Source organism: Gossypium hirsutum, chromosome D12 (assembly GCF_007990345.1).
Source record: "Gossypium hirsutum isolate 1008001.06 chromosome D12, Gossypium_hirsutum_v2.1, whole genome shotgun sequence".
In the NCBI taxonomy this organism is placed as follows: Eukaryota; Viridiplantae; Streptophyta; class Magnoliopsida; order Malvales; family Malvaceae; genus Gossypium; species Gossypium hirsutum.
In genome coordinates this window covers 57,112,907-57,136,208 of record NC_053448.1, presented here as the reverse complement: position 1 = coordinate 57,136,208, position 23,302 = coordinate 57,112,907, and the positions used below count along the sequence as shown (strand labels likewise).

At 34.4% G+C, this 23,302-nt stretch overlaps 2 protein-coding genes and 1 non-coding gene across 3 annotated transcripts; 1 reads left to right on the top strand and 2 right to left on the bottom strand.

Annotated features, from left to right (window-relative positions):
- The first annotated feature begins 8,982 nt into the window (after positions 1-8,982).
- On the top strand, positions 8,983-12,184 carry LOC107946700 (cationic amino acid transporter 6, chloroplastic). The gene is made up of 5 exons (XM_016881135.2): positions 8,983-9,885; positions 9,996-10,218; positions 10,465-10,795; positions 10,892-11,120; positions 11,594-12,184. The coding sequence occupies exons 1-5, from the start codon at positions 9,498-9,500 to the stop codon at positions 12,139-12,141; spliced, it is 1,719 nt and encodes a 572-aa protein (XP_016736624.1). The 5' UTR covers positions 8,983-9,497; the 3' UTR covers positions 12,142-12,184.
- A 745-nt stretch (positions 12,185-12,929) lies between these two features.
- LOC107946701 (protein FIP2) lies at positions 12,930-14,716 on the bottom strand. The gene has a single exon (XM_016881136.2). The coding sequence runs from the start codon at positions 14,320-14,322 to the stop codon at positions 13,048-13,050; it is 1,275 nt and encodes a 424-aa protein (XP_016736625.1). The 5' UTR covers positions 14,323-14,716; the 3' UTR covers positions 12,930-13,047.
- A 398-nt stretch (positions 14,717-15,114) lies between these two features.
- On the bottom strand, positions 15,115-15,186 carry TRNAW-CCA (transfer RNA tryptophan (anticodon CCA)). Its single transcript has one exon. It is a non-coding gene; the product is annotated as a tRNA-Trp (tRNA).
- Between the last annotated feature and the right edge of the window lie 8,116 nt (positions 15,187-23,302).

Below are 23,302 nucleotides of genomic sequence, written 5' to 3'. Positions count from 1 at the left end.
AAATATGGCATTATGTCTAATTTAGAGATTGACACTACTAACATATTAATTTGTAATTTAATAATGTGGTCAAATTCCATAGGGATCTAGTTCTCGATTGATTAGTTTTTAATGCTTGATTTAATGCAGCATGTCCTGTAAATTATCAATCCAACTTTATCTCCACTATATATATAAAATGCTGAAAATTTTATTCCCTTTGAAACTACTTGAACTCTAAAGTCTGTCAGTTAACCAGCCAATCAGATACACTCAATTACTTGTACCTTTGTGAAGCTTAACGTATTCCTTCTAATTAAAAAACTAGCTAAAACCCAAACTTATGCTTAGATAGCCAGTCAAATATAAACTTAATTTAAATATAACTTTCTTTTTGAACTTGTAAGAGAATTTTGGCATCATTTGTACAAAACTTTTGGGTTTGAATTAACAAGGTTATCATCTGTGTTTAACCTTTGAAAGGCCAATAGACATCCTTGATCTGGTTCAACAACATCCACATGGTTCTTGACAGATGCTATTGGGATCTGGGAGCCAAAGTATTGATTAAGTCCCACAAATAAAAAAACAAAACACCATCACTATTACCTCCACCAACAATGCCACCTACCCATTCCCTTCACCACTCCTTTCTTCTATTTCCTCTCACACTTTGGTGGGATGCCTCAAATCAGGCTTTTCCAAATGAGGAATATTATGATATACATTATCTACTTTTGTGGAACAAAAGTTTATTATCTTTCTCTTTCATTAAAAACATCTTTTTCCTTAAAGTTATCATTAGCGGTATTAATACGTCAAAAGTTCTCCTTTCAAATAGCTTTTCTTGGACATCAAATTCCCATCCAATAACTCTGTCCAGACAACACTTATTCTAAAGCAATATTCATATTAATGTTTTAACTTTTAAACACAACCTTTAAGTAACAAAAGGTTTTGCTCATATTTCTTTCATTGAGAAAGGTTAGTATTTCATCTTCATGAAATCTAAAAATTTGATCAATGTAAGCAATGGGATTGAAGGGGATTATCCCTTGTGGCACGAATCCTGTTAGTCAACATCTCCACTGACTAGTAGTAGCCAACTTTTTTAGTTATGCATAATCTTTGCCACCTGAACTTATCACTGCAAACTTTTATTAAGAGAGATTTCCATTTCAATCTTTGGCTCTTTACTTCTACTCTCCATCCTCAGTTACTGCTTCTATGCCTTTGATATATAAATCTATTGGCCTTCTGTCAGAAGTTTAGCCTTTCAATGTGTCATATTGCAGTCACTATGTGAAGACGGTTTCATCATTATGAATACACCTTGAACAAGTTGTTAACTCTGTTTCCTTGAGTTGAATTTTTCATGTCTGTTCTGGAGAAATTGAAACATCAACAAACATGATGCTCAACACATACATACATGTTGATGGAAAAAATAATACTTTTGACCTAAACAGGAAAAAGAAGCATTTGTTGACAAATGCCAATGGCCATTAAGAGTGAGCAAAGATTCTGCAGAATATATGTAGTTTTTGCAGTATTGAAAATTTTTAATTGTCTGTCTTCCATGTTAACATAGAACATAAAGACATCTATTCTCATCTCCCCCAAGCAATGCAGAAAGTATCATAAGAAATTTCTTGTTTCATATTCAAATGCTTGTTGCTAGTGGCTTATTGCTGCCTTTGCTAATGTCCTGTTTTTGGGAAGTTCAATATCAAATTCCATTGAGACTTGTATGACTGTTTTATCTTAATTGAAATTCCGCAGGATAGTCTTTAGAAACTTTTTATGGTATTAAATGGAAGGAGAAAACTAATAGGGGCTTTACTCATATCCTTGCTACCCTAACCATCAATGGGATAAAGAGACACCATCCGTACATTGAGTGTCTTAAATAAGTTTAATATAACATTTTTACTCAAATATAGATACCTCTTCTAAGTTTCATGTATGCTTAAGCTAGCTTTCTTATATCAATCTTTCCTTAATCTATTTATGAGAATTGCCACAATCCATTTACATTCTACTCCTTTGTAAAGGACTTTATATGACTAGAACTTGTGTAACTCTACCCAAAAAGGGAATTTGGAAAGATTCTTGAGGAAAGAAATCACTAGCTTGTTTGCTAATCCTATTCAATCACATAGGTTTCTCTACATATATACGTGTAGCAAGTAGCACCATAGAACAACACTAACTATTTAAGATTCTTAATATCTTCTTGCTAAATAAGAGCACTAAGGTTTGTGACTTGATGCGGATTTTCCAGATGAATTGAATTTTTGTGAAATCGTAAAAATTGAAGCCATTCATGTATTCTTCATACTTTAATTTCAACTCCACTTATCAAAGCAAAGAAAGATTATTGAAGTGTAATGATTTTATCAATCTTGTTAATCTTTTGATATTATTGGTTTCTGAAGAACAAGAAGGTAAAAAAGATACACACACTTAGAAAAGCTAAATAATTAGCTTTGTGAAGCCCAACCACCTTCATAAGCTGGTCAACTGATTGTTGGATATCGATATGTTTGGATCAGATCATTTTATATCTGTGATTATGCTTTCACTTTGAACATATAGAGAGATCTAAGTAAACCAGGTTATTATATCTTTGTGTATATTCATTTGTGAAAACATTATGCTAGGTGGCATTGGACCTAAACTTTAGATTTTGGTTCAATGAAAGTTGGGAGAATGTTCAGATGTTATTTCTTTTTTGGTATGAGTAATGATAAATCTCAATTCTTGACAACTGCGTTCCCTCAAAAGAGATTCCTAAAAAGTTGCTCTACCTGACATTTACAGTTATCTTTATCCTTTTGTTGACAATAGTGGATTTGGAACCCTAATTCCCAATTACACATAAGGGAATGACTTGTGAATTGATAATGTCTGAAGTGCATTGATAGTTGAGGGAATTGTACTTTATCATAAGGACAGAAAATATTTTGTTTTAGTGGTGTTCATGGGAAGGATAAATGCAAGAAAGTATATGAAGATTTTAACCCATTCTGGTTTAATTAGTGAAGTGGCAACTACATTGATGCCTTTAAAGATTGAGACTTTATTTTCAGTGAATGGATGCTGAAAGCAGTCATTGCAGGCACAGAATAAAGGTGATGTTCAAGCCTTATGGTGTCCAGCCCCAAAAGTAATGTCTTGTGTGAACTTTACAGAGACCTTTTTCTTGGTTTTACACTTTACTTGTTTGCTTTTGCCGCCTTCTCCTTAGCATATTGTTTGGCTTTAAAATCTTGTGAAAAAGGAGAAACCAATGGCTCATCCAAGGCATGGAACGTCAATCCACCTCTTCTTTAATTTTAATGTGGATTTTCCATGCAAATCAAGCATAGATACCACTTTCCATTGGCGAGGATGCGCATGTGACATAGAAAATATTAAAACCAGCTGCATGCGGGCCATGGAAGAGTTTTTTTAATCCATTTTCTTTTTGTTCAGCTAGTAGAAATAATAGGTTTCTTTTCAGTGATGGCAGACCATCTAAATTAACTACATTAAATTCTCAAGATCTTACCTTGTTATTATACGAAATCAATTTAGTATATCCTATATAGTTTTTAGTTTATTACAACTGTAAGTACTCTTTGTGATACTTTCGAGCTCCCTGTTCCCTGTATATGTACTTTTTCCTAGTCCTTTTATTTGTTTTTTCGTACACTTTTTTTTTTCTTTTGCTAGAAAACACAGCCTAGAGGAACAGTTTGCAAATGCTGTGATTTTGACCCGTACCTGCTAGATGCCACCATTTAAAGGTAGTTCATAAACTAACACATTGCTGCTGCTAGTGGTTTCATTTCATCACATCATAGTTAATATTTTATACGTTCTTCTCCCTTACGGAGAGGGTGCACTTAATCTGAATGTTGATTCGAAACGTTTAGAACCAACTGAAACCCTGATAGCTGAGAGAAAAAAAACAAGAAACAGACAAAAAAAAAGTAGATTTATCATGTTGTATGCTGTGCAGGTGATTACATAAAGAGCGTCCATTATGTAAAGTTGACATAAAATACAGATTTCTGCTGATTGTTGGGTCTCAAAAAATCCACTATATAAAAGTTTGAACTCAAATAGGAAAGTTGTAGATTCTGAGTGACGTAATTATTCCATTAATTAGATTGGCTGTTCATGGCTGCCATATAATATGCTTCATGTACCGAACCTGGGCTTAACCCAAGTGGTTCATATATGCTGTCACCCTGAAGTTAAAGAGACGAATCTTAACATTTGTAACTCTTTCTTGTCTTTAGATTGAAACCTTCTTTGTATAAAAATCTCCAAATCCCGAGACTCTATTAAAGAGATATATATATTTAATTCGAACCACAAGCCGGTACAACCTCTTTAAGTCTCCATGAAGTTAATCTAATCCATGATTTCCATGGTCATGGCAAGTATTTTATTGATTTTTGGAATTGAGTTGTATGAGGCCTTTGTTTTTCAATTTTCTATCCATTCCCACCCTTGAATTCTGGCTTTTGCTAATAAAATATTGAATGGGGACAATGAAGTTAAATATCATTCCCCTAACAAATTGCTTTCATTTGCTTTATATTATATAACAACATGAATCACGAGGAGGTCTCTTCTCTTCATGCTTTATCGTCAGTGGTTGCCATTATGGATCTAACCTTAGCACATTTGGCCTAAAAGAATGTCTGATGCATATCCTCAGAAAGCTCTGTCTATAGCTTAGTAGCTCTTAGAACCATTCTTGCATGTTAAGATTGGAGATAGAAAAAAAACTTCAAATAATTAATAAAAGAAGGATATACCATTAAGGTACATGATCCTTTGGCAAGGTATAAGTTAATTACTATTAATAGGTCATAACCTAGCTACTAAATCCCAGAAAGCTAGTCTCATTAAAGAATAGTTTAAAAGGCACCTTGTAAATTTATAAGTATTAGCAATGCTGATTCCTCCCATAAAAAAGGGGACACCTGGCTTCTCTGGAAATGACTCTCTCACTATTCTTTTTTTCCCCCAACTTTTTCATTAGTAAATTGTCTTTTCTGATAATAAAAACAACACACTTTTCACCTATTGATATAATGTTTAATTAAAAGGTGCTTTGATAACACTTAATGGGAGAGGTGAGGAGTGAGGTCAATGGGAAAAAGCATAAGGATCAAGAACTTCCTACTAGCTTCCTGAGTGCAACTTAAGTACCAATCATTTTGTGAAGCACTGAAAAAATAAAGGCCACTCCCTTACTTTAACTTTAGTTGTGTGAATATGCTTACTATTGTCTTCATAGGTTTTTTAAAAATCCAATACCCATATCTCAACCGTCTGATTAGTTTGTAATCTTATACAGAAAAAAAGGTGGCTGAAATACTTTAGTTTAAAGCTAATTTGAGCTCGGGGTTTAATTCAATTCCATTTAGGCTTTTTTGGATGCCATATTTAGGTGTGGTTCACGCTTTTTATGCAAAAAAAAAAAAGCCCTTTAACTAGTGTTTGTGTGATATTTGATTGTGGTGAGATTGGTGGAACGTACCAGCCATTTTTCACTGGAGCTTTTAGGTGCAATTGTGTGCATTTTTTCAATGTCCAAATTGCCCTTATCTTTAAATAATGTTTTTCAATGTTGAATGATATTGGGCTATCTTGATAATTGCTCTAAATGAAATTGTATAAAAGAGTATATCATAAAAAAAATGACTTTAATTAAAATATTTTTTGCTAAGCAATTAATTAAAATATTTATATGAACATATAAATGACATTATTTCAAATTGTTTACTTTAAATATCATAAATAATAATATGATCAATACACTAGGATTAATGTAAGTAATTATTTTAATAAACAATAAATAGTTATATCAGTAACAAAAATCCAAAAATATTATCATACATATTATTTTATTAGTAGAATTAGAATTAGATTTATTTTTAATAATTTCATAAAATTGAAATAATTTAAAACTCTTACTATATATATTTTTAGCCTAATGTCTTCAATAGTCAATTCTCATTTTTAATGTCACCGCGCAATAATCAATCTTATTGCCACAATAATTAATTTTACCACTATTGTTATTTTCAATTTCACCGACCATCCAAAGTCATCCTTAATCGCGTGTTAAGTTATGTTCTAAATTGATCATCACATCTTTTAAGTAATTACAAAGATTAAAGGACAGTAGGAAGTAATTTAATGTCCTGTTCTTTTAATCTCTTTATAAAGCAGCCTCCTCCTATTTAGCTGCATGCTTAAAGCAGCAATAGTTTGCTTAAAATCAACTTTATTTTTGCCTTTTTCGCATAATATGAACTAGGATTGTGATAGATGGACTTTTTACAAAGATTGAGAAAGTTCTTTTCTTGCTTTTGAAGTCAATTCCAATGAAGAGCTTTCATCCACATATAATCATATAATATACATTTTTTTTTATGAAATTGACAATAACATTTCTTTTCACTAGGGTTTTGTTTTGAAGATTGAGCTTTGAAATTTGAGAAAAAAGGGAACTGAATCTAAATGCTTTCTTGTTAGGAAATGTATGATTGCAAACTGGGTGTTATGGAATAATCTCTAAAGTTTAAATTTGAGTTAGAGTTCATCATTTTATTTTTATATCAAACAATTATCGGTCATGATTTTACTTTTAATCCTTGTTGGAATATTTTCAAAATATATTTAGAGTTTCAATAGTTGCAAATAAAAAGTTATAAATAACCAGAAGTTATATCACTTGGTTTTTAACCAAAAGTTATCACATTTCATAGTGATGAATTATGTCTCTTAAATTTAAAAATTATATCACTTTATTATTAACAATGAATCATGATTATTCAAGGATACATCTATTGAATAATCATGTTTATTGTTAAAAGATGTGACTATCCATTTAAATAGTTGTGTTCTTATGAAAAAACACGAGAGCTCTTGTAAATAGGAGCCAAATTTTATTTGTCCGACATATAAAAAAAACACATCAAAAGTTTCTTTCTATTCTCCTACTATATTTTATATTCTTAAATTATTTTATAAAGAATTACTGCAGAATGTTTTTATAGGAATTAATATCCTTGCTATGCTCCGCTCAACGCTCAGTGAATTGTTTTCGTCAGTGCAAAATATAGATAATCATTTGGCTTCATTGTATTTTCAATGTTCATTTGCCAGAAATTTTTTTACGCACCACAATATAGGTGGGAATGAATAGAACCTAAAGAAATAACATTGATACACACTTTAAAACCTTCGTTAACTTCTTATAAATTTATTTTTATCCCGATATAACATCAATCCTATTTCAAGAAAAGCAGTTAAATCTTGGAAATCCTGTGGACACTTCCAAGTGGAGGAATCTCGTAGGTTTGCCTCCACAACAAAAAAAAATCCTTGTAGATCTTGGCATACACACGCATATATCCAGTTTGTGTCCCATTGTGACACGTGTGACTCGTAGAGGAGCAAGGGCAGCTCAATCTCAGCATGAATTTTTCTTTAGCAGCACCTGCTTTTAAAATCACTATCAAGACGATGAAGATTCATTAATTCCTGTTGTTACTATTCATAGCTTTGTTTTGTATACTCTGCATAAGTGTCCTTTTAACTGATAATGATTCTCGAGGGCAAAAAAAAGAAAAAGCAGAAAGCTGTGGGATAAGTTTGCTCGGAGATGGTGGTGATTTAATAATGGTGTCTTTGCATTTTAATCCAATTTTAATAAACATTGGTAATAAATTTAATTATACCAAAAGATGAGTATAATGCATGGAGGTTTTGTGTGTAAGATTTAATGCAATTAAGTTAATTCCCACAAATTTGAGATGGGAATATGGTAAAGGAGGAGGATAAAAATACAGTCTATAGCTACATATGAATTTAGCTGAAGGACATAGCGGAAGATGAAACCGTAAGAAGGTTGGCAAATGATATATTAGATATGCTTAAAATATTAATTAATTACTTCATTATCCATCTGATCAGTTTGAATCTTGAGCCAATTGTCACGACCGTGCACTTTACAACAAGGATAGCTAGCTGCGTCATCAAGCATGATGTACGGACAATGAATGATTTAAACCTAAATTCCTTTGACTTCTGCAAATCTCACTTTTGTACGTCTAAATGTTACCATTTTTTGGTTCAATCATTTAATATATATGATAAAAGTATCCAAAGACGAATTCGATAAATTCAATCCTTCAAAAATAAAAATCTCAATAAACAAGTCCTTTTTTAAACAAATAAATTTAATCCACTCTTCCAAAAATCTCCTATAAATTGATGATATATAACCATCCCAATCAACTCATCATATCCTATTTTTCAAAGGATATCAACAATATAATCTCAAAAAAAGAAAAACCCCAAAAACGCTTCACACCATCTTGACAGGCTAATTACTATTTCTTTGCACCAAACATTAGAAAAACTAATACAATAACAAAGTAAAAAAGTTATCAACTAAAAACAATACATAAGCAAGTCAAAACAATCCAAACAATACATACACACACACACACATATAGCTTCTTTCTTCCCATGATTTATTTTTTTCCATTTCCTTTTGTTTGGGAGATTTTAGCTGCTGCAGTCCCTGCTGATCATGTGTTGACTGTAGAAAGAAAAGGGATTGAATGGACTTTTCAGTCTGTTTCAGAGCAGAATGAACGACCATTGAATTAGTATATAGAGTAACATGAATGAGAAAAAGGAATATTTTACAAACCGTAATTGCATTGCATATTCCTGCACACATGATCGATAGTCATCGTCTAATTTCCACCTGCTAATTTCTACCTAAAAGGTGATTACATAATACAACCTTCCACAATATTCACCACAGTCCATAAGTATTATATATATGTATATATACACAGTTTCATGATAAACTTGAATGTCGTCATTGACTTTATCACACATCAAACATCAATCTTTTGTTTCAGTGGGACATAAACTTTATACACTACTACTGTATCTGCTGCTGCTGCAAACTGTGAATGTTGTATTGAGGAATCAAGTTCAATTATTCCCAAGAATGGTGGGTGCAAAACTGCAAATGCAAAACTTAATTGCTTGTATGTATGGGGGATGCTTGTCGCATATTTTCAAAGTTTCTGATGTGGAAATTCCAAAAGATTAGGTCAATGCCTATCCTTACATAGTTTTCAAAATGGGTAGACTTTTTTTTTCTTTGCATGCTTCTATAACATGATGAACCCCCTCTGGAGTCTGGAGTCTTGGGTTTATAAAAAGCTGGTTGTTGTTCTGTAAGGGAGAGATTAAAGGGTAGATTTGTCAGTCTGAATACAGTAGTACACCAAAGGACAACTAGGTATTTTTCATTGAAGCTAAGGGTCACCAATTTGTTCTCCATCAAACTTTATAAAAAAAAAAGAATCTGTCAAATATCAAATATCTCTCTTTCTCTCTCTTCAAAATGCATATTTAAACCCTGGCCTCATGGTTCAAGCTTCTCATGGAAAGCCACAAAACAATAAACTTGTTTCACAAACATGGCAACCATTCAATCCAAAGACAACAAAACTATCTTCTTCAACTATTTCAAGTCTCTTTCCCAAACCCCTCATAGGCTTAGAAAGAGAATGCTAGCAACATGGACCCCAGACCAAGAGCTTAATCAAGTAAGGCTAAGGTCTGGTGCTGATATGAAGAGGAAACTTAAATGGTATGATTTAGTAGCTCTTGGTGTAGGTGGAATGCTTGGTGTTGGCGTTTTCGTCACCACTGGACCCGTAGCCCGTAATCACTCTGGTCCATCAGTCTTCATATCCTACATCATTGCCGGAATATCAGCACTTCTTTCTTCTTTGTGTTACACTGAATTTTCAGTCCAGATTCCTGTTGCTGGTGGTGCCTTCAGTTACCTGAGAGTGACTTTTGGTATGTATTCATTACATTTTCTGTAACTCTTCTTTTCCTCCATTTCTTGATTCAAATGATTATAATATAGCAATATATATAAATCATCTTCTCCAATATCCCTTTCATAGGAGAATTTGTGGGCTATTTTGCTGGAGCAAACATACTAATGGAGTATGTATTATCAAACGCCGCCGTGGCCAGAAGTTTTACAGAGTATTTATGCTCAGCCTTTGGGATAAGTGATCCCAATTCCTGGAGAGTGGAAGTTCCGGGATTGCTACAAGGCTATAACAAGTTGGATTTCTCAGCCGTTGCTCTTGTTCTTATTCTCACTTTCTGCTTATGCCATAGGTTTGATTTCTCACTTCAAAATTCTTAAATAATATTGTTTTGCTACTATTTCTGTTAACCTGTTTATTAGTGCCCTGTATCTATGCTCGTGAACAAGTTTTCTAATTTATTATTTGTTGTTTAGTCTTTTTTTTTGTTTGTTTTTATTATGATCAAGCCAACAATTACTACACCCTTTTAATTATTTTATTCATAGTTGTTAGTGGATTTTGAAAGTGATGGATGTTTCTATCTTTGGGTTTGCAGTACAAAGGAAAGCTCAATCTTGAACCTAATTATGACAGCCTTTCATATTGTGTTCTTTGGATTCATCATAATCATGGGTTTCTGCAATGGAAGTGTGGAAAACTTGGTGAAGCCAACAGGGCTAACTCCTAATGGTATTAGAGGGGTTCTTGATGGAGCAGCTATAGTTTACTTCAGCTACATAGGCTATGACTCAGTCTCAACCTTGGCTGAAGAGATCCAAAACCCTCTGGTAACCCTTCCGGTGGGGATCATCGGTTCGGTTTTTATTGTCTCCGGACTTTACTGCCTCATGGCCTTGGCCTTGTGCGTGATGGTTCCTTACAATCAGGTCAATCATCCCAAACTTGATCAAATCCTGAAGTATAGAAACACAATATTGATATATAATTAGACATTCTTACATTGTTTTTCACATCATGTATAGATAGCTGAAAAGGCATCATATTCAATGGCTTTCCAAAGAATTGGTTGGAAGTGGGCAGGGAATATAGTTGGGGCAGGAGCAAGCTTGGGGATAGTGGCTTCTCTTTTGGTCGCCATGTTAGGCCAAGCCAGGTACCTGTGTGTTATAGGAAGGGCCAGGCTGGTGCCATCCTGGTTATCTAAGGTGCATCCTTCAACAGGCACCCCATTGAATGCCACACTCTTTTTGGGTATGTGAATTTTTTTCTTAACCTTGTATTGTATGTTATACTTCTAACTCCTTAACACTTAAAAAGAGAAAAGAAAAGGAAAAAAACATTAAATGGGAACAATAAAGTCTAATGGAGAAGTGCTTGACAACTGCTAAGTTTATGTTTAAATTTCTTCTTTATATCCTAACCCTCCCCTCTCTTAATTACCACTTCCCTTTTTTATTTTGTTTTTTTCCTCTCCTTTTCTCTTTGGGTTGGTGTGGTATTTGATGAGAGGGTTATTCACCATAAATTCTTGATTAATTTGATGTCACTTTCAATCACGATTAGAGCTATAACTTTACAATGGATAAAATAACAACAATGGCAGACATTCCTGATTGCACAGCAACACCATGTTCTTCAGTGCAATTCTTTATGTACATCAATCAAATATCATTGTGATTGTAAGCCATAATAAGGGAGAATTTTAATCCGTGTCCATGATGCAGGGCTTTGCACAGCATCAATAGCACTCTTCACTGACTTGGACATAGTGATTGAAATCATCTCTATCGGCACACTGTTGGTGTTCTACCTGGTGGCCAATGCTCTTATCTACCGAAAATATGTGCTAACAAGCAAAAATCCACCTTTCCCCACACTCTCCTTCCTCTTCCTCATTACATCTTGTGCAATAGGCTTCTCGATATCATGGAAACTCGAGCAGCAATGGTGGGGTTTGCCTCTTTTCGGCGGGATAATTATGGTTGTTACAGCCTTCTTCCAGTACACGGTGCCTTGCCTACGGCCGCCAAGCGAGTGGTCAGTGCCATTCATGCCTTGGCCGGCTGCTGTATCCATTTTCCTTAATGTCTTCCTTATGACCACACTGAAGATGCTCTCATTCCAAAGGTTTGCGATATGGGGACTTTTGATAACTTTGTTCTATGTATTATATGGAGTTCATTCAACGTTTGAAGCAGAAGAGATGGGGATGAAAATGGCTGTTAATGAAGTGCCAAACCCATCTATCCAACTAACAAAGCTAGAGGTTTAACAATTTATGTTCATTTAAAATTTGAAAAATCACGCTGTTCCTCTCATTTCCTTCCAATTTTCTATTGTCTAAGCCTTTTTTTTTCTTTTTGGTTTTTATCTGAAATTCAGTTAGCTAGATTAACAATTCCATAAAACTCTTTAAGCTAAGCCAAGTCTATATGATATCCCCCTTTGAAAGAAACTCATAAATTAAGCACGATTCTGATTACCAAAAGATAATAGCAATATGACAAAAAGCATGGAAAAAACATGAACTTTTAGGAGTGGCATTGCCAAGGTTGATTGAGATTAGGCTTAGGAGTTAGGACATACACAATAGAGTAATAAAGAATGCAATATTTGAACCTCTTTGGAAAAGTATAAGCCTAGCGGCCAAATTTATTTATTTATTCTTTTGTCATTAAATGACAAGCTCATCCAAAATGAGTACACTGTCAGCTATCTACAAAACTTTCCTTTTTATAATAAAGGTGTCATTATCCCACTGAATGTAGCCAAAAGCTTTAAAAGGATAAAAGATGCAATGTCATGAATGTTAGAATCATCACGAAAGAAACCTTTTTGAGTGCTGCCCTTTTTAGATGAAACGAAATACAGGGCAGGCACAAATACAGATTTATGATGTACAGAAATTCAATCATGACTAGAACTAAGAAAAATGAACTGCATTTGGTAAATTCTAAAATTCAACCATGTTCTTTGATGTCATAAAGGATTGAAAGCCACATTCACAGAGCATAGATCAAGAATATATATATACTGGCAAATAATGAGAGGCAATCAATCTAAGTTGCACTTTAATTTTGAATTAGAAGGAAGAGAATCAATCTAAGTTTGCATTGTTTCTAAGAACATTTGGCCAATTTAAAATGCAAGTAAACTAAATTAATAGGTGAAACAATATCTACCTTTCTTTCTTAATGAAAGCATCTTCTTGCCATTCTTCAACCCCATTTCCGTTCATGTTTGAGAACATTAAGGATGGTTTCTTTTTCTTTTTCTTCTTTTCCGACAACGCACTGGAAAACGCATCCACGATCTTTTGTTGTGATTCAAGTATCATCTCGTTATGCTTCATCTCCATCTCCATTCTCATCTTCTCAATCTCCTTCACCATTTCCATCTTCATCTTCTCCATCCTCACAAACCCTTCAGCCAGCAACTTAATTGAGGAAACCATCTCATCAACTGGATCCACACCCCTCTTGACTCCAGCACCAGCATTCTTTCTCTCAGGCCCTGGCCTTGAACAAGAAGCATCTCCATTTGAACCCCTACAGTCACCACCTGGTTCAAAGTTCATATCAACTCTACCACGTTTCTTTTGATGAATACCTTGGGGCACTGAATCCCATGCACCTAAATCTCTAGCTCGAAACCCCATTTCTTCATCAATGCTATACTCTTTTGAATCATTATCATAATCATAATTTAGATTAAGGCAACCATAATTCTTTGATTTGAATCCGACGTTCAAAAAACTCCTATCGCCTAAGGTCTTAAGAGGAAACTCTCCAAGACTATCAACATCCTGACCAAAACTATGATCAAAATCAACCATAGAACCATACCCATCGCCAATTCTACCGTCACTCTTGAATTTTTTAATTCCTTTGGCCACAAAACCCCCATTTTCCAGCCATTTGTGATCAAAATTAAAACTTGAATTATGCCCACCTCTAAATTCATGATCAAAACCTAGATTAGACCCAGAATTCCCATCAATATTTTCACGCTTGTTCGATTTCAAGCAAAAGTCGCCGAATACAGTGACTTTATGATCAATAGAATGATCTTGATCATCAGATCCAGCAACGGAGGTGGATGCAAAATTCATAGAATCAAGCAGAGGATACAAGTCCCAAGAAGAAGAGAACTTGCCCGAATTTTTAAGGCTCCGTTGCTTCTCGGCACGGTAACGCTTCCTCAGCTTCTCGATCTTATGCCGGCACTGAACGGATGATTTCACGGTTCCAGGATCAGAAGCGGAGGATACGACGTCCGACACGGCGTCCCAATCCGATGCTTTCAGATTCCCACGTCGAAGAGCGAACCATTTCTCCTTGTAAGCGTCGATCAACGCCAGGGTTTCGTCTTTAGTCCAGCACGGGGGAGGAACCCGCCGTGCAGCAGTGGCGGAGGAGGGTTGGGGAAGAGGAGGAGAAGTTGTAGTCGACATAAGGAGAAAGAAGGCGGTGGTGGTGGGTGTAGGATAAGGAAAAAAGAAGGGAGCATTTGTTTCAGGATGGATTAAACAGAAGCAAAAAAGGGGGGGTAATATGAAAGCGATTAAAGAGGCGGTTGGTTGGGCAAATGGGGTTGCCTGATGAGTGAGAGGCGGCTATCGTGCGGGAGGGGGATGGTGTGGGGTGGAGTGTGTCACGCGACAGCGAAACACGTAAGGTCTTTTTTTTTTTTTGTAAGTGTGGGAAATGCAAGAGTCCGGCACTAAACACGCATATGAAGTAGTTAATGTCAACTAATCGAGGTGCTGAGGCTGAGAGTGAGCCCACTTTCTCTGTCAAAGTGGGGGAGGGGTTCGCGTTGGACTGATGGTGGTTGCGCTGCTGCCATGAAAACGAAAGGTGTTGGCCACTTGCTTGGTCGGATGTCGGAAGTGGTCTGAATCTTTTGGGCTTCTTTAGTGGATTAAAAAGTTGCACTTAATTTGGGCTTTAAAAACATCATTCAAATGAGTTTCTGTTATGTTGAAGCAGATAAAGTGAAACGTCTTCGTTTTGTGGTACTAGCATTTGTTACTGGATTGTTTGTGTTGTCCAAGACCCTATGGCTATGGGTTGGTACTTGGTATGGTATTTTGTGTGCCATCATTTACATATATAATCACTCACCTGTTCTGTTGCTGTGTTTGATTAGTGCAGGGACATTGCCCAAATCTGAGTCTGGGACTTAGGTAAATGCTAAGCCATGTTAGATCAAAGAAAAAGGAATTCCCAATAGGACCGGGGTATGAACCCGACGTGAATCGAACACACAACCTTCTGATCTGGAGTCAGACGCACTACCATTGCGCCACGGATCCTTGGGTGGTAAATTGCTGTTCCTATTTTTTAAAAACCAAATTATATGACAAATAAAACAAGTTACCTGAGGCCATAAAGGATCTTTGTTTTGCGTCGACGCGATAGTCCTTAAAGAGTTTTATTTTTGTTTGTGTTAATGTATGCGTCAAAGTGTCTATTAAAAACTAAGGGCGTGTAGCTGGGATTAAGCTATTTTGAGGAGAGATTATGAAAACTTTTGGCATTGCAAAACACAGAAACCTCTTGTCCTAATAGTTTAAAAACTTTCTTCTCCATACCTCCCCTGAATAAATCAACAGCCTCCAAATATGTGAATAAACACTTCTTAGTCCTCCAAAAAACAAACCTAAAGAATCTATCCGAGTCACAGGGAGTTGTCCGGTGAACAGGAGACGTTAGATCAATCTCAACATCCCGACCCAGATTCCACCGTACGGCTGGCTACTACACTCATGTTCATGTTGGTGCCATTCGATTGGCTTTAACTTTTTCATAACAGAAAGGGGCTCCCCATAGCCACTAGAATCGCCTTGCTTAATTCTAGATACAAGACTTGCCAATTTCATCATGTCCTTGAAAGATAAAACTTGGTCCACTGCCTTTGTTGTTCAAATGTAGATTGTGGTAACAGTGGTAGCCTAGATGGATCCAGGACCTGTTCAAGCCACACCTCATTCTCAGGTGGTTTGTAGGTGCTAGGATTTTGTGGTTTGAGAGATGGAAATTGAGCGGGGCGAGATCGATATTGCTAATTTTACTACTACTCCACAATTGCCATGTTCTATTCCACTACTTGCTCCACTCCACTATAGATATATAATCTTGAAAATTACTATCACCTCCATGAATGTTGGATGCATCCATTCCCGTCTCGCCTTGCTTCGTTTTAATTTAATTTTTGCTACTTATATTTTATTTTTTTCAATCTTTTTAAAATTAACTAAATATTTAAACATATTTCTCCAAAAGGATATTTAAACATAAAATATATATAGTAGAGTGAGTCAGGACGAGACAACCAATCAACATAACTGTTTCATACCTACTATCCAAAAAAAAAAATTCACTTACTCCATCTCATATTCACTTTTCAAACAAAAAAAATTCACTCCATTCGATCAATTCAAAATCCATCAAATGATTCAAGTTATGCCATCCTACTATTCATATGTACCCATCATCATCCACATTAGGGCTGTGCATAATTCGGTTAACCCGGTTTTTTTTCGGTTAACCAACTGAGTTCGGTTAATCGGTCGGTTAACCGAAAAAATTCGGTCGGGAGTCGGTTAATTTTTTTTGATTTTTTCGGTTAACGGTTAAATCGGTTCGAAACCGGTCAGTTGATCGAAAAAAATCGGGTAAACCGAATTTTGCAGGGTAGGGCCTAAAATAGGTCAAATTAAACCCGGCCCAATTTTTTCTCAAGCTCAACACCGAACTTTTTGGGTAATTTTTGGGTAATTCGGTTAATTCGGTTAATTCGGTTAATCGGGTAATTCGGGTAATTTTTAACCAAAAATAAAAAACACATAATTTTCGGTTAATTCGGTTAACCGACCTTATTAACCGAAAAAAATCAGTTCGGTTAATTTTTTTTTTAAAATTCGGTTCGATTAACGGTTAAAAATTTTGGAAGGTCGATTAATTCGGTTATAGCAATTTCGGATCGATTAACCGGTCGGTTAACCGAATGAACACCCTAATCCACATCCCAACAAGTATCTCCATTCTCCGGGTAAAAACCACGAAAGAACAAACGAGATGTACTATTAATTTTATCACCCACTATAATTGACAGAAAAGCCCATGTATGTATGTATGTATGCATGTATGCATGTCTTTTCCCACTCAAATGCATTGCATGCATCTACCACCTTTTCTATTTGCTGATTATTTCGCGACTACTACATAAAAACTAATGTTGGCCTGGGTCAGTATGGAAGTGCTTCTAGCTGTGGGAAATTATGTCAAAAGCATAACTTGAGTTCTTACGGTCTTCTATGTTTCTGGCTTGGGCAAAGGATTCCATGAGAATGAGCTTGTAAATTACATTATCATTTTCATTAATAATTTAATATCGAGTTATTAAAACAGAACTAATAGAAAATATTAGTGATAAAATTAAAAATTTTTATAATTTGATGATTAAAATAAAAACACGATATTTACTTTAAAATGTATACATTTGGCTAAGCTAATAATATATTTATGTTTGGATGTTGCAAGAATCTATTTGAATTTTATAGGTTATTTAGGAATTAGGAGGATATCCTTCACAAGGTTGTTCATCAAAAAACGGTTGGAACCAGCAGTGACATTGTTAGAATTAAGTGACTTGAATCCCTATTTAAATAAAATACAGTGGTAAAATAAAATAAAAATAAATCCATATAGAACTACACTTCTTTTATTTTATTCTAGAATAAGGTTTTTTAAACCTTATTAATCTCCATCTATTTAATATTGATTAGAATAAGGTGTTTCAATCTTACTACACTCCTATTAGAATATGGTTTTACAAGCCTATAAATAGACATAGTCTACTCCTCTTGTAATCATTCAAATTTGACATAGTGTGTAATAGCCCGATTTTAGGCCTAGTCGGAATAGTGGTTTCAGGACCACAAATCCGACGAGAAAAAAAATGTAATGGCCTGAATTTTCAGAGGTGTCGGAACGGTGATTTGAGATCACTAAATTCGACAAATGGGTAGAAAATTATTAATTTAGTAAGTATAAGTTAAATGTGAAGTTAGGAAAATTTTTGAAATAGTGAATAGTGTACTAGAAATAAATATTAAAATAATTAAAATCGAAATGAGGTATCAAGACCTCGGGGATTTTAAACCGAGCCATAAATATTTTTATAAATATTTATGGAGTGTTAAAGAGTTAGTATTAAAGTTTCGTTAAGAAATTTTAAAGTTCTGATAATTAATTGAACAAAAAGGACTAAATTGTAACAAATGCAAAATTTTGGGAAATGATTAAATAGCTTAAATGATAAAAGGAAGAGGGCTTAAAAGGTAAATAGACCCAAGGTATATTTGGGTTGGACGGAAAAGGCATGAAATCAGCAAGAAAGTAAGAAGAATTAAGGGCAAAATTGGAATATTGCAAAATTTGCTTAATAAAGTTAGGACCAAAGCGGAATTATCTAGATTTCTCTTCATTTTTCTGAATTCTCATCAGCTAAAACACCATGGAAGGGCTTCTTCAAGCTGGTTCTTCATATTTTTATTATAAGTAAGTTCAATTCTTGACTATTTCTTGAAATTTTTGTATTTTTATGACTTTTACAACTAGGCCCACTTGTTAAATTCATTAGTTTTTGATTTTATGAAAGAAGTTGAAAGTTGATATGAATATGTGTTGGAATTATATGATGATTTATCATGAAATTAGAGCTTTAAATTGTTCATATGCTGATTTTATTGAAAGAATTGAATAGAAAGTGAATGTTTGGGACCTAATAGTAAAAGAGTTTGAAGATAGAGTTATATGTGGAAATTCTAAATTTCAATAGTTGTGTAACAACTTATAATGTCTAGGTAAAGTATTAATTGAGAAAATTAGTTTAATTGAGGGGTTAATTAAGAAAGGACCGAATTGTATAAACTGTGAAATTTGGGGCAAAATGGAAATCAACATTTTGGCACTAAAGCAGTTTTGGACAGCAGCAGTAGTGTAACTTTGAAAAATCACCAAAAAATTGTAGAGATTGAATTAGAGGATGAATAAAATATGAAACTAAAGCTTATTGAGTCTAGTTTCTTATAAAAGAAATGGTGTGAGCAATGGAATTGTAAATCATGAGATATAATAGATTTTGTGAGACAAGGTCAGAATGAATTCGGGTTCCCCTGTTCTGACTTTGGAAAATCATTAGAAATTGTACAAAAATGATTATGAGTTATAATTTATATGGTTAGAATCTTTAACGAGTCTATTTTTAGAAGAAATAAATTAAAACATTATCCTAATTCTGTACAATGAGATAATTAATTTTTAGTGAAAAGTGGTCGGAACTGTCAGACAGCGAAACAGGGGAAATTTAAAGAATAAACTGTACTATTTGGCTGAACCAAAAATTCTTAAAATTTTATGGTATGAAGATATGTGAGTCTAGTTTCAGGGAAAATTAACGTATCTTAATTTGGAGCTCTGTAGCTCCAGATAAAAATAATTTAGTGACTCTGACTCGGATAAATAGTTTTGAATATACATGTGAGTGAATAATGAAATTATAGCTAATGTTGTTTAAGTGTGTTATACACATTAAGGATGTGGAATAGAGAGGAGGAGGAGGAAAATTGGGAAATATATGAATGATTTGTGTATAATTGGTCATATGCTTGATTTTAATTGATAAACGATGAAATAGAAATGATGCTTATATTTGTGCATTATTGGTCATGGTTTAAGCTCATGTGTGAAAATAAAAGTTTCATAGTATGTGTGTATGGTATATTCGGTATATGATTTGGCGTGAAATAATGTCATGAATGGTTTATGAATTAACACATTTTGGTAAGCCTGATACATGAATAAATGTTGTGCTCATCCATGCTTATAATGCTTATGCTATATGTGTATTTGGCTAACATATTTGGTGTATATGCTTAGACTTTGGCCAAGTAGTGGCTAGATTATGCCACGTTAAATTTATAAGTTATGCATTGAAATGGTTTATCGTGTGATTAGTTCCAAAAAGAGTCATGTTTAAATACACTAGCTTGCAACTATGGTTGAATGATATGCTTATATCTTGTGTGATGTGCATAGAAACAAGTGTGGAAAGATAATGAAATAATAAGTTCATATGGCTGAAATTTAATGATTAAATGTTAATTTCATGAATTATACAATGTATGATGAAATGTATTCATTTTTGAAATGAGAATAAAATAAAAATGTGAAAAAAAATCAAATAAATGATCAAATTAAGCGGAACGCCGGATTTGAGTACTTCTGATCAAGAGATAAAGTGATAAGTGGTAGCTTTAGCTACACTTATCTGATCAAGTGAAAAAGTGATAAGTGCTACACTTATCTGATCAAGAGACAAAGTGATAAGTGGTAGCTTTAGCTACACTTATCTGATCAAGTGAAAAAGTGATAAGTGCTATACTTATCTGATCAAGTGAAAAAGTGATAAGTGCTATACTTATCTGATCAAGTAACAAAGTGATAAGTGTTAGCCTTAGCTACACTTATCTGATCAAGTGAGAAAGTGATAAGTGGTAGCCTAGCTACACTTATCTGATCAGGGACAAGTGATAAGTGATCATACGTAAGACCATAGTTATACTATGGCAAAGTGAAAGTGAAGTACTCAATTTTCCGTAACCGTTCCCTAATTTGATTAAGGATGGTAAGTGACAAATGGACCCAAAAGAATTAAAGTAAATGGATAAGTGGTAGTGTATTTATATCAGGACGATGTTGTTATTCAAGCTAAAGTGATATTTTCATTGCAAAATTGAGAATTTCATAAATGTGTTATTGAATGGTATAATCAATAAACATTGAGTTAAATGGTAAATACGTATTAGTGTTGAACTTGATGTCATTGAATTGTACGTGAATTAAATGGAAATTGCTAGTGATATGATCTAAATCGTGAGCATGAGAAATTGCGAATTAAAGGAAATGGAAATGAAGCATTGAATTGCATGAGTATGTATCGGGTCTCGTAAGCCCTAATTATTATGATTATAACATTTTGAGGATATATTGTGAAAAGTTATAGGAGCATGTTAATTATTTTGAAAGTTTTAATTTAGATGAAATTTTATAACTCGGTTAAATACGTTTACAAGTGCATGTGTTTTGGTAATGCCTCGTACCCTATTTCGGTATTGAATACGGGTAAGGGGTGTTACATAGTGAATTTTCTTCTCCTCTGCCCGTGATATTTTTCTCGAAAGAGTTTTCACGTAAAAATCTGTGTGTTCTTTATTTTTATTTCTTTTTTTTATAATATATTATCATTATCGACATTTTATTTTTACAAATTGGTATCAGAGCTTTCAGATTGTTCATCTCGATCACGGTAATAGCGTCTTTGAAGTATGAAATTTCACTGTTGGATTGCAACACCAGATTTGCATTGTGACAAATTAATATGCAAGTAGTTCTTGCGCAGATGGATCTGGAGGATTTTCTACTAAGGATAGATAAGATGCCTTCGACATTAACAGATGAAGAGAAGAAGTGTAAGGATCGAAAGACGTTAACACAATTACATCTACATTTGTCTAATGAAATTTTACAGGATGTGATGAAAGAGAAGATTGTCGCTGCATTATGGAAGAGGCTGGAACAAATATGTATGTCGAAAACTCTAACCAGCAAGTTGCATATGAAGCAGCGTCTTTATGCTCATTGTTTAGAGGAAGTTGCGTTTGTGCACGAATACTTAACAGTGTTTAAAGAAATTATTTCAAACTTGGAAGCCATGGAGGTTCCGTATGATAAGGAAGATCTAGGGTTGGTTCTACTTTGGTGGTTTCCCCCGTTTTATTCAACCTTTAGAGACACGATTTTATATAGCCACGAGTCTCTTACAATTGATGAGGTTTATGATTCTTTAACCTCGTATGATAAGATGAAGCATTTTGTGGTTAAACCCGACTTTAAGGGAGAGAGTCTCATTGTTCGTGGGAGACAAGAACGGAATGCTGATGATGATCGTGGAAGGACACAAGAACAGAATCCTTGCGGTAAATCTAAGGGTAGATCGAAGTCTTCAAACAAAGGTAAAATTTGTAACTTCTGCAAGAAGAAATGACATATTAAATCTGAGTGCTATAAGCTGCAGAACAAGATCAAAAAGGAAGCTACGAATCAAAAGAGAAAACAACCAGAAAATTTCGGTGAAGCTGATGTTGTAAAAAACTACATCGATGGTGAACTTCTAGTCGCTTCTGTCAATAATTATAAAATGAGCGAGGAGTGGATCCTTAATTCAGGCTACACCTTCCACATGAGTCCTAATCGGGATTGGTTTACAACTTACGAAACAGTGTCTGAAAGTGTTGTTTTGATAGGAAATAATGTTTCGTGTAAAATTGTAAGTGTTGAAACGATTAAAGTTAAAATGTTTGACGGAGTTGTCAAAACACTTAGTGACGTGCGACATGTTCTAGAATTGAAGAGAAATTTAATTTTGTTGAGTACTTTTCATTCAAAAGGGTACAGATACACAGCTGAAAGTGAGGTTTTGAAGATTTTCCAAAGGTTCCTTCGTCGCGATAAAAGGGCAGAGAAAGATTGCCAAGTTATATGTTTTCCAGTGTCCTACTATTATTGGTGATACAGCTGTCACTTCCTCTTCCTTGTCAGATGATGATATTACTAAACTTTGGCATATGCGCCTAGAGCATATGAGTGAGAATGGCATGTCAGAATTGAGTAAAAGAAGACTTCTTGATGGGCAAGGAATTTGCAAACTAAAGTTCTATGAGTACTGCATTTTTGGGAAGCAAAAAAGAGTTCGATTCACTAGAGGAATCCATAACACGAAGAAACATTGGAGTATATTTATTCTGATCTATGGGGGCCATCCAGAATGTCTTCGAGAGGTGGAGCTAATTATATGCTAACTTTTATTGATAATTTTTCCAAAAAAGTTTGGACGTACTTCCTGAAGCAGAAAATCGATGTGTTTTCTGCATTTAAGTCTTGGAAAACTATGATTGAAAAACAGAAGGGAAAACAAATAAAATACCTCCGCATAGACAATGACTTAGAGTTCTGTCCTGATGAGTTTAATAAACTGTACAAGTCAGAAGGGATCGTGAGACACTTGACAGTTCATCATACTCCACAGCAAAACGATGTTGCAGAATGAATTAACAGAACGATTATAGAGAAGATTCGATGTATGTTGTCAAATGCCAACTTACCAAAGTTGTTTTGGGCCGAAGTAGCCTTTACTGCATGTTTTTGATCAATCGATCTCCATCCATTTTCATTGAGAAAAAGACTCCACAAGAGGTATGTTCTGGTAATCCTGCTGACTATTTTGATTTAAAGATCTTTGGGTGTCTTGCATATGCTCATGTTGATAATAGAAAATTGGAACCGAGATCCATTAAATGTGTTTTT

Bases quoted from the DNA above. Each gene is read 5' to 3' on its own strand.
- LOC107946701 (XM_016881136.2), bottom strand. From the start codon at position 14,322: ATGTCGACTACAACTTCTCCTCCTCTTCCCCAACCCTCCTCCGCCACT.
- LOC107946700 (XM_016881135.2), top strand. From the start codon at position 9,498: ATGGCAACCATTCAATCCAAAGACAACAAAACTATCTTCTTCAACTAT. The intron at 9,886-9,995 runs GTATGTATTCAT...TCCCTTTCATAG, and splicing joins TTACCTGAGAGTGACTTTTG to GAGAATTTGTGGGCTATTTT. The intron at 10,219-10,464 runs GTTTGATTTCTC...TTGGGTTTGCAG, and splicing joins ACTTTCTGCTTATGCCATAG to TACAAAGGAAAGCTCAATCT.